At 37.6% G+C, this 15182-nt stretch overlaps 1 protein-coding gene across 2 annotated transcripts in view; it reads right to left on the minus strand.

Annotated features, from left to right (window-relative positions):
- FAM120C (family with sequence similarity 120 member C) overlaps positions 1-15182 on the minus strand; it is a gene marked incomplete at its 5' end in the record, with an annotated part of 110631 nt that overhangs the window by 58723 nt on the left and 36726 nt on the right. For both annotated transcript variants that reach the window (XM_080795211.1, XM_080795213.1), the window contains 5 exons: positions 2338-2509; positions 3173-3446; positions 4738-5018; positions 5462-5538; positions 6108-6210. In XM_080795211.1, coding sequence (XP_080651337.1) covers positions 2338-2509; positions 3173-3446; positions 4738-5018; positions 5462-5538; positions 6108-6210 — 907 coding nt within the window. The remainder of the gene's footprint in view (positions 1-2337; positions 2510-3172; positions 3447-4737; positions 5019-5461; positions 5539-6107; positions 6211-15182) is intronic.

Genomic DNA, 15182 nt, shown 5'->3' on the forward strand with positions numbered 1-15182 from the left:
TAAAAATTGCCCTGAGCCCACCAGCCGCTTGGAGTTGATAAGTCCTCAGGAGAACTCAGGGGCATGGAGCACTGCTAGTGAGTTAGGTGCCAAGTGTCTGTGCAGCCCCACCTCCAGCAGGTGTCTCTGTGCTTATGCTGACAGTTGGGGATGGAAAATGGCACCTGCCAGCTCCCTTGTTTCAGAAGTCCCCCAACATACTCAGAAACAAGTATGAACAGATCTGTCTACTGTTTGTGCAGTTTGTTCTATCAGTCTTCAGATCGCTCTCCAGTTTATTGACTTGGATGTGGATGATATCTAACTGGAAACATGGGACGGGGTGAACTCAGGGTCCTCCTATTCTGCCATCTTCCCAAGCTCCTCCCAAGATTCCTCCTTTTATCATTTCCTTTTTGTGAAGAGGAATACCTTTAGCCCTTCTTTTACTGCAGTTCTGCTTGTGAAAAATTATCCTAGTTTTCCTTCACCTGAGAATATGTTGATTTCCCCTTCATTCCTGGAGGATGCTTTTGTTTGATACAGAATTCTAACCTGACATTTCTTTCCTTTCAGCCCTTGAAAATGTTGTGCAACTTCCTTCTGGATTCTGGCTTCTGAAGAGAGATCAGCTGTTATTCATACTGTTTTGCCACAATAGGTAAAGCATTGCTTTTCTCTGGAGGCTTTCAAGAATTTTTCTGCCTTTAGCTTTCACAGGTTTAATCAAGATACATCTTCGCATGGATTTCTTTGGGTTTGTATTATTTATAATTCACTTGGTTTCCTGGATCTGTGGGCTTGCTTTTCCCAAATTTTATAATATTCCAGCCATTATTTATTTGAATACATCTGCAGTCCACCCTCTCCCACCTCTCCTTCTGGAACTGTGATGACACAAATATTAGACCTTTTGTTTTAGTTTCACTGATCCCCGTCCATTATTTCAGCCTATTTTCTATTATTCAAATTGAGTAATTTCTATTGTTATGTCTCCACATTCACTGATTATTTCTTTTGTTGTCTCCAATTTGTTATTTAACCCATCTATTGAGTATTTTGTTATTGTATTTTTTAGTTCTTAATTTCCCTTTCTTCTATCTTCTGTTTCGTTGCTAAGACTTTCTATTTTTAAGTTGTGTCATGCATGTTCAGAACTCTTCGTCAAAGCATTTTTATGATGGCTGCTTTGAAATCCCTATCAGGTAATTCAAACATCTATGTCATCTCAATGATGGCACCCACTGACTTTCTTTCCTTGGTGTGAGATCTCAGTTTGAAATCTTTCTGGTTCTTAGTATGATGAAGGATTTTCAATTGAAACCTGGACATTTGGGATATTATTTTAAAAGACTCTTATTTCAATCTTTTAAAAGGATCTTTAATATTTTAAAAGGATATTATTTTAATTTTGTTGTTTTAGCAGGTATTTTCTGCTATCACTACAGTGAATAAAGGGGGATGCTATCTCATTCCTGCCAAGCAGGAGTGAATGAAAGCCCTGGCTCCCCTCTCAGCTCCCCTCTCTCCCTGGTTATACAGTCTGGCAAGGATAGAAGTCTAGGTTATTTATCTGGCCTTTGCTAGTAGGGGTGAGGGTGGGCTGCAGTTTTTCCGTGGTATTTGACTAGTGTAGAGTGGTTATTATCTGAAAACGTTGTGTTGCTAGGTTCTTTCTTTTGGGTCCTTTGACTAGAGTGAGAAGGCATTTCTTGGGGCTTTTACTGGTCTGTACCTGTTGGGTGTTTCTGGGCTGCCAGCTTGTCCCACACCTAGTCTAGGATATATGCAGCAATAAGAAAACCCAGGGAACTCACCACTGCATTACTCCTTGGATCCCAAAGTCCTTAGCCAGTCTGCATTCTTCTTCTTGTCACCTTTGAGAATGTCTTGTGCTTTCTATATATATATAATGTCCTGGGCTTTCAGTTGTATTTAGCAGGAGAAATAAGGAAAAGTATATGTACTCCATCTTCCCAGAAGCAGAAATCTAGAGGGTTCTACTGAACACACTAATCTGACCATGTCCTTCTGCAGCTTAAAACATCTCAATGGCTCCAACTCTCTACGGGATCAAATCCACAACAAAACCTTACTGAGGAGGAAAATCTATGTCAGATATACCTCTACATTCCCGAAGTCCAGCATGGTTCTTTTAAGTAGTAGTGATTCTGAATGCTTAATAATTAAATAATTGAGGCTTAAGTTAATTCAGTTCCCATAGTAATGTGTATTCTGGTGAATTATGTATTTTCTCAAAGACTGCTCCATAGCCAAAAGTATTATGATGTGCTTGCACAGACATTTTTGTTCCACACCAAGCTCTGAGAGAGCTGTTGAAGCTAGAACTAAACCTACCTTCTACAGGTAGCCGCCGCCGTATGGCTAGGCGTTCCATTTTCCGCTGTGTTTCTGCCAGACTGAAAAGGACTCCATAAACATACTGACGTGCAGACCGGAACAGGAGAGCAGCTGGAGGCAGCTCCATGTTACACTCATCCTCAATACATACGGGGATCTTAATCTCACCCTAACAACAACAATAACAAAAAGTCCAGGAAAAAGAACAAAATGAGTTACCTCAAGATTTGGAATTGAGCTGAGAAGAATCAGTAATGAACTATAGCCTCTGTAGCCAAGCTACCAAATTTTCTACTTGTATTTAACAGTTTCAGAATAAAAAGAAGCTGTAATAAGCCCCCTGATCATAGCCAGCTTAAAAGCTATGCTCCATTTTTAGAGTCTCTGCCATGACTGACTGTAGCTGACTAAATGGAGAAAGTCACATCTTAGACATTTTGCTGGGGGATAGATTTGTATAGTAAGACTGGAGGAAGGAAACAACTCTGGAAAAATAGAAGAAGTAGTAAAGAACAAGGGTGTAAAGAACAAGGGCATAAAACCTTTTCTTAGATTGTGTCCAGCCCTAAGTCCACAGTCTATCAATATGGTGTATGATCCTCTTTGACATCTCACAATTATAGTTCTCTTCTTGGGGCCTCATTTATTATAAAGTTCCATCTCCTGCTGGCGTCACTTTACCTGAGGCCCTTAATACAATGAGGGGCCCCAGGATACTTGGTATTTTATCTCCCTTCAGAACCAATTAGAATTTTCTCTGGTAACTTATGGTTCTAGAAGTGTGTAGTACAATGCTGAAAGCAGGGAGGTAGGTGCCAATGTGCTCTCTTACCTTAGTGAGGACATGATAGATATATGGGTACATAAGACCCCTTCGGTGTCTGTGTTCAGCAACCCGTAAGACTTCGGGAGCTACTGGAGGTAAGGGCGGAATGGTGATGTCCATGTGGTTCCTTGTAGACATAGACAGCAGGGATGGGATGTGGGGCTCTCCATCACCCAGGCTGGTATCTGCAACTCCAGCATCGATGGGCTGTACCCAGGACCCTCTGTCACCATTTGGATCCTCCCATCCAGGCTGCTGCTGAAGTGTTTCTGTGATGTGACTAAAAATTTCAAAAGATCTTGTAGAAGAGATAAAGGAGTAACGAGCACTGGGTGTTATATGCAAATAACGAATCACTGAATACTACATCAAATACTAATGATGTATGGTAACTAACATAATAAGAAAATTCAGCTGGAAAAAAAACAAAGATATAAACATATGAGTATAGTAAAAAAAAAAAAAAAGACATTCTAACTGAAGATGTCTGTTCTGAGGCTAAGGATTCTTCCAGACCCTCTGGAAATCAAGACACTAAATTAGTATTGGACCTGATTCATTTCCTCTACACCTTATAAAAGGCCATGTCTAGAGTCAGCTTACATTCTAAGAAACTAATTACAATTGAAACCTCAGTGTTTCCCAGGAAGAATCTGCTTGGAGAAATAATCTAAGAACAAATAAGCTAGTATAAAATACCACTGTTTTCATCCTCAGAACCCTGTCTTCAGCAATATAACTGCATACTCAACTGTTTTAATACGTCAATTCTTTTTTTTTTAAGATTATTTTTATTAACATATAATGTATTATTAGCCCCAGGGGTACAGGTCTGTGAATCATCAGGCTTACACATTTCACAGCACTCACCATAGCACATATCCTCCCCAATGTCCCTAACCCAACCACCCTCTCCCTACCCCCTCCATCAACCCTCAGTTTGTTTTGTGAGATTAAGAGTCTCTTATGGTTTGTCTCCCTCCTGATCCCATCTTGTTTCATTTTTTCCTTCCCTACCCCCCAAATCCCCCACCCTTCCTCTCAAATTCCTCGTATCAGGGAGATCATATGACAACTGTCTTTCTCTGATTGACTTATTTTGCTCAACATAATACCCTCTAGTTCCATCCACGTCATTGCAAATGGCCAGATTTCATTTCTTTTGATGGCTGCATATAATACTTCAATTCTATAAATATTACCATTTTTTCTACATTCAATCCTTCCCTCTCAAAATTAAAAAATGACAGCCATGAAATGTAGCACACCCATACCTACAGCTTTCCTAACCAACTGCAATGCTTCCTTTTATTTCAGGGGCATGGGTAGCTGAAAATTACCACTGGTGCAGAGTCAATATGAGTATGAAGTAGTCAAGCACAGAGTGTTCCTACTTCATTTAAGAGTAAAGAGCCACAGAGAAAAGCCAGAAACATATACTTCCCCATGCTCCACCCAGGTTACCAGCTAAAAAAAAAAAATATATATATATATATAGATAGATAGATAGATAGATAGATAGATAGATTCTCCAGAAGTCTGTTCTCTTGAGTGCCTATTGAGATACTTACTCAGAGCTGGTTCCATTTGGTTCATCACCATCAGAGGAAGAGGAGTGAGAAGAGTCTGGTCCCAAAGGAGGTGAGGTTTTGGAAGTCAGGTAATTGGGAAAATGGGATGCAGAGGAGTCATAAGAGACAGCCCAATTGGCAAAGGGGCTGTCCTGCAGCATGGGATCCTCAGAAAAAGCATGGGATTCCCCCAAAGCATGGGGAGAGAAGAGAAGAGAGGAGTTGGGTCCCATTGGGAATGGTGGTGGATATTTCATTTTCTGGGGCACATGGTGAGAAAACTAAAGGATAAAACAGACAGAAAAGCTATTTAACATTTGAACAGGCTCCAAAATGGTTCCCTCAGAAGTTGTGATACAGTGGATAATGCCAGTAGCAGGGATTGTTGGGATACAAAGAACCTACTGAGAATAATAAGAAATTATTCTAACAGTGAAATATGGACAGAATCCTCCAGGGGCAGGACAATGGACCAATACATGTCTCCTAGAACCACTCTCCAACATTAGCTAATCTACCTTCACAGTGCCCTAGTGGTTACTAATCTGGATGTTTTCTTTACATAATCTGCCAGCCTCAAGTTGAGAATGCAACATAGGTATATACAGCCTTGATATTCTGATAACATTGAATTACCTTAACTCCTTAACTCAGAGTATAAAAATCAAGAAGCAACCTGAGTCTAATGCTAACACATGGTCTTAGGACTCTTGAAAGATATTACCATTGGCTTTCCAGCAGAGATAGTGCTCATCTGATTTCGTGGAAGGGGAGGATTTCCAAGCCGATTATTTCGAAAACCTGAAGCCAAGAGAAAGGGTTATATACTTCAGTCAATCCTAGTAATTCTACCACATACATTCTGCTAACCCCACATTGTTTGAAAAATTATTAACAGATAAGTTATAATTTATTGAACACCAGCTATGTGCCATGACAAGAAACTTAGAGAAATTATTTTATTTTTTAAAAAATCCTATAAAATAGGTATCATGAGCCACATAACATACATGTAAATGTGACTAGTTAAGATCACATAGGTATTAAGCAGCAGAGGTGGAATTCAAACTCGGGCCTGAACTCAAAGACAGGGCTGTTTTACATACACCAGGCCATAATGGAGGTTAGTGCCAGAAGAAGCCCAAGCAAAGGAAATGGCATTGGACGCCATCCACAAACTTGAGAAACCAGTGCCCCGTGTCTCAGGTCACCACTCTTATTACATGGAAATCAAAAGGAAAATATCCACCAAATAGGAACGACTTCTACAAGAGTGCAATACAAGTCATTTCACTCTGGCCCAGGAGTTCCCACAAGGGACTTGGTTTCCCCTTTGGATACAGAAGCTCTGTATCAGATGGAAGCCTTACCTAGAAAGGAGGAGGGACCCACTGGCAGTGAAGAGAGTTTGGTTGTGACAGAATAATATTCAACTGCTTTCTTGAATCGCTCTATTTTATCTTCTGTCCTGGACTGGACATTGGAACATCAGATGTTCAGGAGAAGAAACAACATGAGAGTGTGTTTTTCATGCAATGTATAATTGAAGAGTCAAAACAGTAGCAGAAATTAAATATCTTAAGAAACCCAAAGGGCGCTGGGTGGCTCAGTCGTTAAGTATCTGCCTTAGACTCAGGTCATGATCCCAGGGTCCTGGGATCGTGCCCCACATCAGGCGCTGCCCTGCTCAGCGGGAAGCCTGCTTCTCCCTCTCCCACTGCCCCTGCTTGTGTTCCTTCTCTTGCTGTGTCTTTCTCTCTGTCAAATAAATAAATAAAATCTTTAAAAAAAAAAAAAGAAAGAAAGAAAAAGAGGGCGCTTGGGTGGCTCAGTGGGTTAAGCCTCTGCCTTAGGCTCAGGTCATGATCTCAGGGTCCTGGGATCGAGTCCCACGTCGGGCTGTCTGCTCAGCGGGCAGTCTGCTCTCCCCCCACCCCGACACTTCTTGCCCCTCTGCCTACTTGTGGTCTCTCTCTCTGTGTCAAATAAATAAATAAAATCTTAAAAAAAAGAAAAAAAAAGAAACACAGAGAGCAATTTTTCATGGTGCAGAAAAAATTAAGTAGTGAGAAAGCATTATAAGATGTAAAATTTAAAAATTAAGCTTAAAATAAGTTTACTTGTATTTTGTGCTATTCAAAAATGGTCATATGATCATTAGAAAAAATAGATAAGAACGGGGAAAAATTACACAGTACCACCACCCAAATATATCTTTGTCTGTTTTCTTCCAGTATTTTATCTTATATATTTTATTTTTTAAATCTTAAAAAAAGATTTAGTTATTTAAGGGGCGGGGGAAGAGAGAGAGAGAGAGAGAGAACAAGAACAAGCATGTGAGTGGGGTGAGGGGCAGAAGGAGAAACAGAATCATCAAGCAGACTCCATACTGATCACAGAGCCCAACACGGAACTCAATCCCAGGACCCTGAGATCATGACCTGAGCTGAAATCAAGAGTCAGACACTTAATTGACTAAGCCACTCAGGCGTCCCTTCATCCAGTATTTTAAAATAAAATTTTTTGTTGACATATTGCTGGGCTATTTTAATATACACATTTTTCTGTAGTTGATACTATATAATTTCATATCCTCCTTCTATTATAATTTTGAATGACCATATTTTTAAGTATAAATGTTATCATAAATTATGTAACTACTACTCTAATACCTGACATTTAGGTTATTTCTCACATTTGGCTATTGTAAGTTATGCAACAAAGAGCATATATGTACATATAAATTTTTTCTGGATTTCAGATTATGTTCATAGGAAAATGTCCCCAAAGTGGAATCATTGGCTCAAAAGGTATAAACACTAAAATAAAAAGCACTTAGGCATATATAAAAACCACAATGTTTCATCACTATATATCCAATAGAATGGTTAAAATTAAAGGTTATAAGCATCAGGCACTGGTACGGATATGGAATAACTGGAACTGCAGTGCATCGCTGGTAGGAGCATATACTGGTACAATTTGGACAACCGAATGGCAGTTTCTTAAAAAGTTAAACATATATGTACCATATGGTGCAGCAATCCTAATTCCAAGTATTTACCCAGGAAAAATGATTACATGTGCCCACCAAAAGACAGGAATGAGAATGCTAACAAGAACTTTATTCATAATATCCCAAACTCAAATAACTCAAATGTATACCAAGAGAAGAATGGATAAATTGTGGTAGATTCCTACAATGGAATACTACACAGTTCTAAAAAGAATGAAGTGCAACACAGACAAATCTCAACCACCTTATACTACGTGAAAGAAGAGAGACAGACACAAAAGAGTACATATGAAGTTCAAGTAGAAGTAAAACCGATCAATGGCAAAAGAAGTACAAATACTGTTCATCTCTGAGGGATTAGGGCTGACTGAGAAGGAGCTTTTCCTTATCAAACCTTTTCCAACATAATTTTAAAGTCCTCTTGAATATAATTTTATGAACTTCCTAATATTTCATCAAATGGAATATAAACTATTAAAGTCATTTCTACTTTATCATTATAAAAATGCTTTAATAAGCATAATTTTACATAAATTTCTTGGATTATTTCATAGGGACTTCTTAGGTCCACTTCTTAGAAGTGGAAAATATTAGGTCAAAGGATATGGTCATTTTCATAGACACATTTTTTAAATTTAAATTTTAGTTTGTTAACATACCATGCAATATTGGTTTCTACAGTAGAATTCAGTGATTCATCACTACATACAACACCCAGTGCTCATCAAAAGTGCCCTCTTTGATAACCATTACCCATCTATCCCATCCCCCACACGCCTCCCTCCATCAACCCTCACTTTGTTCTCTATAGTTAAGAATCTCTTATGGTTTAGGGGCACCTGAGTGGCTCACTCGGTTGAGCATCTGACTCTTGGCTTTGGCTAAGGTTGTAATATCGGGGTCATGAGATCAAACCCACACCAGGCTCCACACTCAATGAGGAGTCTGCTTGTCCCTTCTCTCCCCATCTGCCCTCCACCCCACTCTCTCTAAAATAAATAAATTAATTAAATCTTTTTTTAAAAAGTCTCTTATAGCTTGTTTCCCTCTCTCCATTTGTTCTTTTCCCCCTTCCTTAATGATCCTCTGTTTTGTTTCTTAAATTCCACATGTGAGTGAGATCATATGGTATTAGTCTTTCTCTGACTGACATTTATTTCACTTAGGGTAATACACTCTAGTTCCATACACATTGTCGCAAATGGGAAGATTTCACTCTTTTGATGGCTGAGTAATATTCCATTGTACGTGTGTGTGTGTGTGTGTGTGTGTGTGTGTGTAATATATATATACACATCACATCTTCTTTATCCATTCATCAGCCTAAAGACATTTGGGCTCTTTCTATAGTTTGGCTACTGTTGATAATGCTGCTATAAACATCAGAGTGCATGTACCACTTTGAATCTGTATTTTTGTATTCTTTGGATAAATGCCTAGTAGTACAATTGCTGAATGGTAGGGTAGTTCTATTTTTAACTTTTTGAGGAAACTCCAAGTTCTCTAGAGTAGTAGCTGTACCAGTTTGCATCCCCACCAATAGTGCAAGAAGGGTCCCCTTTCTCTGCATCCTCACCAACACCTGTTGTTCCTGGTATTGTTAATTTTAGCCATTCTGACAGGTGTGAGGTAGTAACTCATTGTTAGTTTTTGTTTGCATTTCCCTGATGATGAGTGATGTTGAGCATCTTTTCATGTGTTTGTTAGCCATCTGAATGTCTTTTTTTGGAAAAGTGTCTATACATGTCTACTGCCCATTTCCTAACTGGATTATTTGTTTTCTGGGGTGTTGAGTTTAGTAAGTTCTTTATGGATTTTGGATACTAGCCCTTTATCAGATATGTTGTTTGTAAATATCTTCTCCCATTCCATATGCTGCCTTTTAGTTCTGTTGACTTTTTCCTTCACTGTGCAGAAGTTTTTATCTTGAATAAGTCTGAACAGTTCATTTTGGTTTTGTTTCCCTTGCCTTTGGAGATGTGTCTATGAAGAAGTTGCTGCTGCCAAGGTGAAAGAGGTTTATGCCTGTGTTCTCTAGGATTTTGATGGATTCCTGCCTCATGTTGAGGTCTTTCATCCATTTTGAATTTATTTTTGTGTATGGTATAAGAAAGTAATCCAGTTTCAAACTTGTGCGTGCTGCTGTCAGTTTTTCCAACACCATTTGTTGAAGGAACTGTTTTCTTTTTCCATTGGATATTCCTTTCTGCCTTATCAAAGATTAGTTGACCACAGAGTTGAGGGTTCATTTCTGGGTTTTCTATTCTGTTCCACTGATCTATGTGTCTGTTTTGTGTCAGCAGCATACAGTTTTAATGACTACAGCTTTGTACTATAACTTGAAATCTGGAACTGTGATGCTTCCAGTTTTAGTCTTCTTTTTCAGGATTGCTTTGGCTATTTGGGATCTTTTGTGGTTCCATACGAACTGTAGGATGTTTTGTTCCAGCTCTGTGAAAAATGCTGGTGGTATTTTGATAGGGATTTCATTAAATGTGTAAACTGCTTTGGGTAGTATAAACATCTTAATAATGCTTGTTCTTCCAATGTACATGGGATGCTTTTCCATTTCTTTGTGTCCTCCTCAATTTCTTTCATAAATGTTCTCTAGTTTTGAGAGTACAGATTTTTTTAACCTCCTTATAGTAAGGTTTATTCCTAGGTATCTTCTTGCTTTTGGTGCAATTGCAAAGGGGATCAATTCCTTGATTTCTCTTTTTGCTGCTTCATTATTGGTGTACAGAAATGCAGCAGATTTCTGCACATTGATTTTATATTCTACAACTCTGCTGAATTCATGTATGAGTTCTAGCAATTTTTTGGTGGAGTCTTTTGGGTTTTCTACATAGAGTATCATGTTATCTGCCAATAGTGAAAGTTTGACTTCTTCCTTGCCAATTTGGATGCCTATGTTAAATAATGGTGACAGCAGACATCCTTGTCTTGTTCCTGACCATAGGGGAAGGGCTCTCAGTTTTTCCCCATTGAGGATGATATTAGTTGTGGGTCGTTTGTATATGGCCTATATGAGGTTGAAGTAAGTTCCTTCTATCCCTACATTGTTGAGGGTTTTTATCAAGAAAGGATGCTGTATTTTGTCAAATGCTTTTTTTGCATCTATTGATAGGATCATATGGTTCTTATCCTTTCTTTTATTAATATGATGTGATTGATTTGTAAATACTGAATCACCTCTGTGGCCCAGGAATAAATCCTACTTGAACATGATAAATAATTATTTTAATGTATTGTTGAATTTGATTTGTTAGTAGTTTACTGAGAATTTTTACATCCATGTTTATCAGGAATAGTTGCCTTTAATTCTCCTTTTTCGTGGGGTCTTTGTTGGTTTTGGAATCAAGGTAATACTGGCTTCATACAATGAGTTTGGAACTTTTCCTTCCATTTCTATTTTCTGAAACAGTTTGGGGAGAATAGATATTAACTCTTATTTAAATATCTGATAGAATTCCCCTAGGAAACCATCTGGCCCTGGGCTCTTGTTCATTGGGAGATTTTTGATTTTTTTGATTACTGATTTAATTTCTTTTCTGTTATGGGTCTGTTCAAATTTGCTATTTGTTTCTGTTCCAGTTTTGGCAGTTTGTAGGTTTCTAGGAATTTGTCCATTTCTTCCAAGTTGCATGTTTTTTTGGCATATAATTTTTCATAGTACTGTTTTATAACTGTGTTTCTGTGGTGTTGGTTGTGATCGCTACTCTTTCACTCATGATTTTTATCTATTTGTGTCCTTTCTCCTTTCTTTTTGATAGGGGTTTATCAATTTTCCTAATTATTTCAAAGAATTAGCTCTTAGTTTTTTTAACCTGTTCTATGGATTTTTTGTTTTGTTTTCTTCTGGTTTGGTTTTTATTTTTATTTTTATTTTTTTAAAGATTTATTTATTTGACGTAGGGGTGGAGAGCATAGAGAGAGAAGCCAACTCCCCGCTGAGCAGGGAGCTCGATGCGGGACTCAATCCCAGGACCCCGAGATCCAGACCTGAGCCAAAGGCAAACGCTTAACCTCCTGAGCCACCCAGGTGTCCCTGGTTTGGTTTTTATATAGTTTATTTCTGCTCTAATCTTTATTATTTCCCTTCTTCTCATGGACTTAGACTTTATTTGCTATTCTTTTTCTAGCTCCTTTAGGTGGTTATCTGCTGTTCTTTTTCCAGTTCCTTTAGGTGTAAGGTTAGATTGTGTATTTGAGACTTTTCTTCTTTCCTGAGGTAGGACTGTGTAGCAATGTACTTCCCTCTTAATACTGCCATTGCTGCATCCCAAAGGTTTTGGACTGTCATGTTTCTATTTTCATTTGCTTCCATGTATTTTTAAATTTCTTCTTTAATTCTTGGTTAACCCATTCATTCTTCAGTAGAATGTTCTTTAATCTCCATGTATCTGCAGTCTTTCCATTTTTTTTTTCTTATGGTTGACTTCAAGTTTTGTAATGTTGTGGTCTAAAACTATGCATATTATGATCTCAGTCTCTTTGTACTTGTTGAGGGCTGATTTTTGACCCCGTATGTGAATCATTCTGGAGAATGTTCCACATGCACTTGAAAAGAATGTGTATTCTGCTGCTTTAGGATGAAATGTTCTGAATATTATCTGTTAGGTCCACCTGGTCCAGTGTGTCATTCAAAGCCAAGTTTCCCTGTTGCTTTTCTTAGATGATCTGTCCATTGCTGTAAGTGGGGTGTTAAAGTCTCCTGCTATTATTGTATTATTATCAATGGATTTATGTTTATTATTAATTGATTTGTATATTTGGGTGCTCCCAAGTTAGGGGCATACATATTTATAACTGTTAGATCTTCTTGATGAACAGACCCCTTAATTATGATTTAATGCCCTTCTTTATCTTGTTAGTCTTTGTTTTAGAATCTCATTTGTCTGAGAGAAGCATGGCTACTCCAGCTTTCTTGTGATGTCCACTACACGAGAGATGGTTCTCCATCTCCTCACTTTCAATCCGCATGAGTCTTTAAGTCTAAAATGCATTGACTTTTGACACATGATAGTAAATCTCTTTCCAAAACTGATGTCTTAAGTTATACTCTCATTATCAATGCCTGAGAGTGCCCAATTCACCATATAGCCTCAATGTTGAGTACCTTCTACAAAATAACCATCCAACTACAAGAAACATTTCTTATAGAAATATATAAAAATTATTAAAATATGTAATCCAAAAAAGTAAAATTTTAAACATTTATAATCTTCTCTCTCAGAATCTATAATTGTTAACATTCTAGGATCTATATAGCATTCGAGATGTCTTTATTTATAAACATTCAGGCACACAAACACAGAAATCAAGATCACCAGGTCCTCTAGCCTCACTTAGAAATAAAATCACTCTGCTTTCTCAATAATCTATTGAGTATATAATTGTCTGAAAAAGTATCCCAAATCTCAAGATTACATGCAAATTACTGACTTACAGAATGATATTTGGCTGAATAATATTCCACTGTATCAAGGTTCAATTAGTTACATATTCACTATTATTTCCAGATTATATTTAATTACACACCTAACAATCTCCTAAAAGATAAAAGACATAGTCTTCCTTAATATCTATAGCTCTGTACTTACTCCCCTCCCCAGAAGTGACTAGTGTTATCAGTTTGATCTGTGTCTGTCATATACATATTATGTATATATACCAATATAGTTTTGCTTTTTTCATATATGTGGAATCATATTATTATACTGTTTTTTTCAACTTGCTTTCTGCACTTAACTTGTAAACTATTCAACATCAGTGAGTAAAGATCTATGACCTCATTCCCTGAAATACTGAATTACGAGTATGTCTCTCAATGTATCACTCTTCTGTGCCCTGACATAACATCTACTCTTCCTTCAAGGGTACAACTTCTATGAAACCTTTCCTTTTGTGACATATTTATTGTGGTTTTTCTTCGTTGTACTTATTTATGCGCCTCTGCCTCCCATTTAAACAAAAGTTCTGCAAGAACAGAGAAGAGTTTATTCACACTTATATTTTAGTGTCTAGCATGGGACCTTGTCTGTGGAAGTATATTCAGTATTTAATATATGATCATATTTAATAATATCCTACCCTTTTCTTCTATAGATCCCCAGAGAACATGGGAAGCAGAGTAGAACATTGTCCTTTAATGTTATTACCTAGCAGTTTTTGTATGTTTGTTTAGAAGAGCTCTATAATTCTACAAGTGCTAAAAATGATATGTATGAAAATTGTACAACAACAATGAAAACTGGTTTAAGACATAATGTTAAGTGAAAAAAGCAGGTTAAAAATTTTTACACATCAAAACATACATACATACATACAAAGGAAACTAGGAAACACTGTAAAGCATTTAGGGTGGAATTCACAGCAAAGTCCCTATTTTTTAAATTTTATGTTCTTATTGTTTAGTGAAAAGGGGGATCCTTGTTATTATGAGTAGTCATTATCCAGATTCCAAAGATCATAAAGTTATAAAGGGAACCAAAAGGTGTAACATCAAAAATATTCACCACTCAGATGAACACTTACAAAATTTTTCCCGTCAACATATGATGGAATATTATTTGGTTTTAAAAAGGAAAGAAATTCTGGCACATGTTACAACATGGGTGAACCTTGAGGAAATTGTGCTAAGTGAAATAAGGCAGTCACAAAAAGACAAATAGTGTTTAATTCCATTTAGATGAGGCATCTAAAGTGGTTAAAATCATAGGGAAAGAAGGGCGCCTGGGTGGCTCAGTCAGTTAAGTGTCTGCCTTCAGCTCAGGTCATGATCTCAGGGTCCTGGGATGGAGTCCCACATCAGGCTCCCTGCTCAGTGGGAAGCCTGCTTCTCCCTCTCCCTCTGCTATTCCCCCTGCTTGTGCTCTCTCTCTCCCTTGCTCTCTGTCAAATAAATAAATAAATAAAAATCTTTTAAAAACATCATAGGGTAAGAAAGTAGAACTGGGGTTGCCAAGGGCTGGAGGGGAGGGGAAAATGGAAAGTTATCATTTAATGGGTATAGAGTTTCAGTTTTACAAGATGAAGAATAATGAAGATGGATGATGGTGATGGGTACACAACACTATGAATGTATTTAATACCACTGAACTGCACACTTAAAATGATTAAGATGGTAAATTTTGTATTATATACATTTTATCACAATAAAAAAGGGAAGGAAAATTTATTCTCCATCCAAACAGTATCTCCTACTTAACACTAACATCTCTCCCTACTCACTATGTGAATTTCTTTCTTTGTGAGTCAGTGCCTTTGCAAACAGCTGAAAGTACAATGGGAATCAACAAAATGAGCAAAATCTGTCATAAAGGTCAAGATGTCCTTAAGTCAAGGGAAATGATGGAGGACTGTGTACATCATGCGAGAAGTCATGGAACGAGAGATCTGGTACAGTTAGTGTTCAACAACAGTGGAA

This window comes from Martes martes (assembly GCF_963455335.1).
Source record: "Martes martes genome assembly, chromosome: X".
Lineage (NCBI taxonomy): Eukaryota > Metazoa > Chordata > Mammalia > Carnivora > Mustelidae > Martes > Martes martes.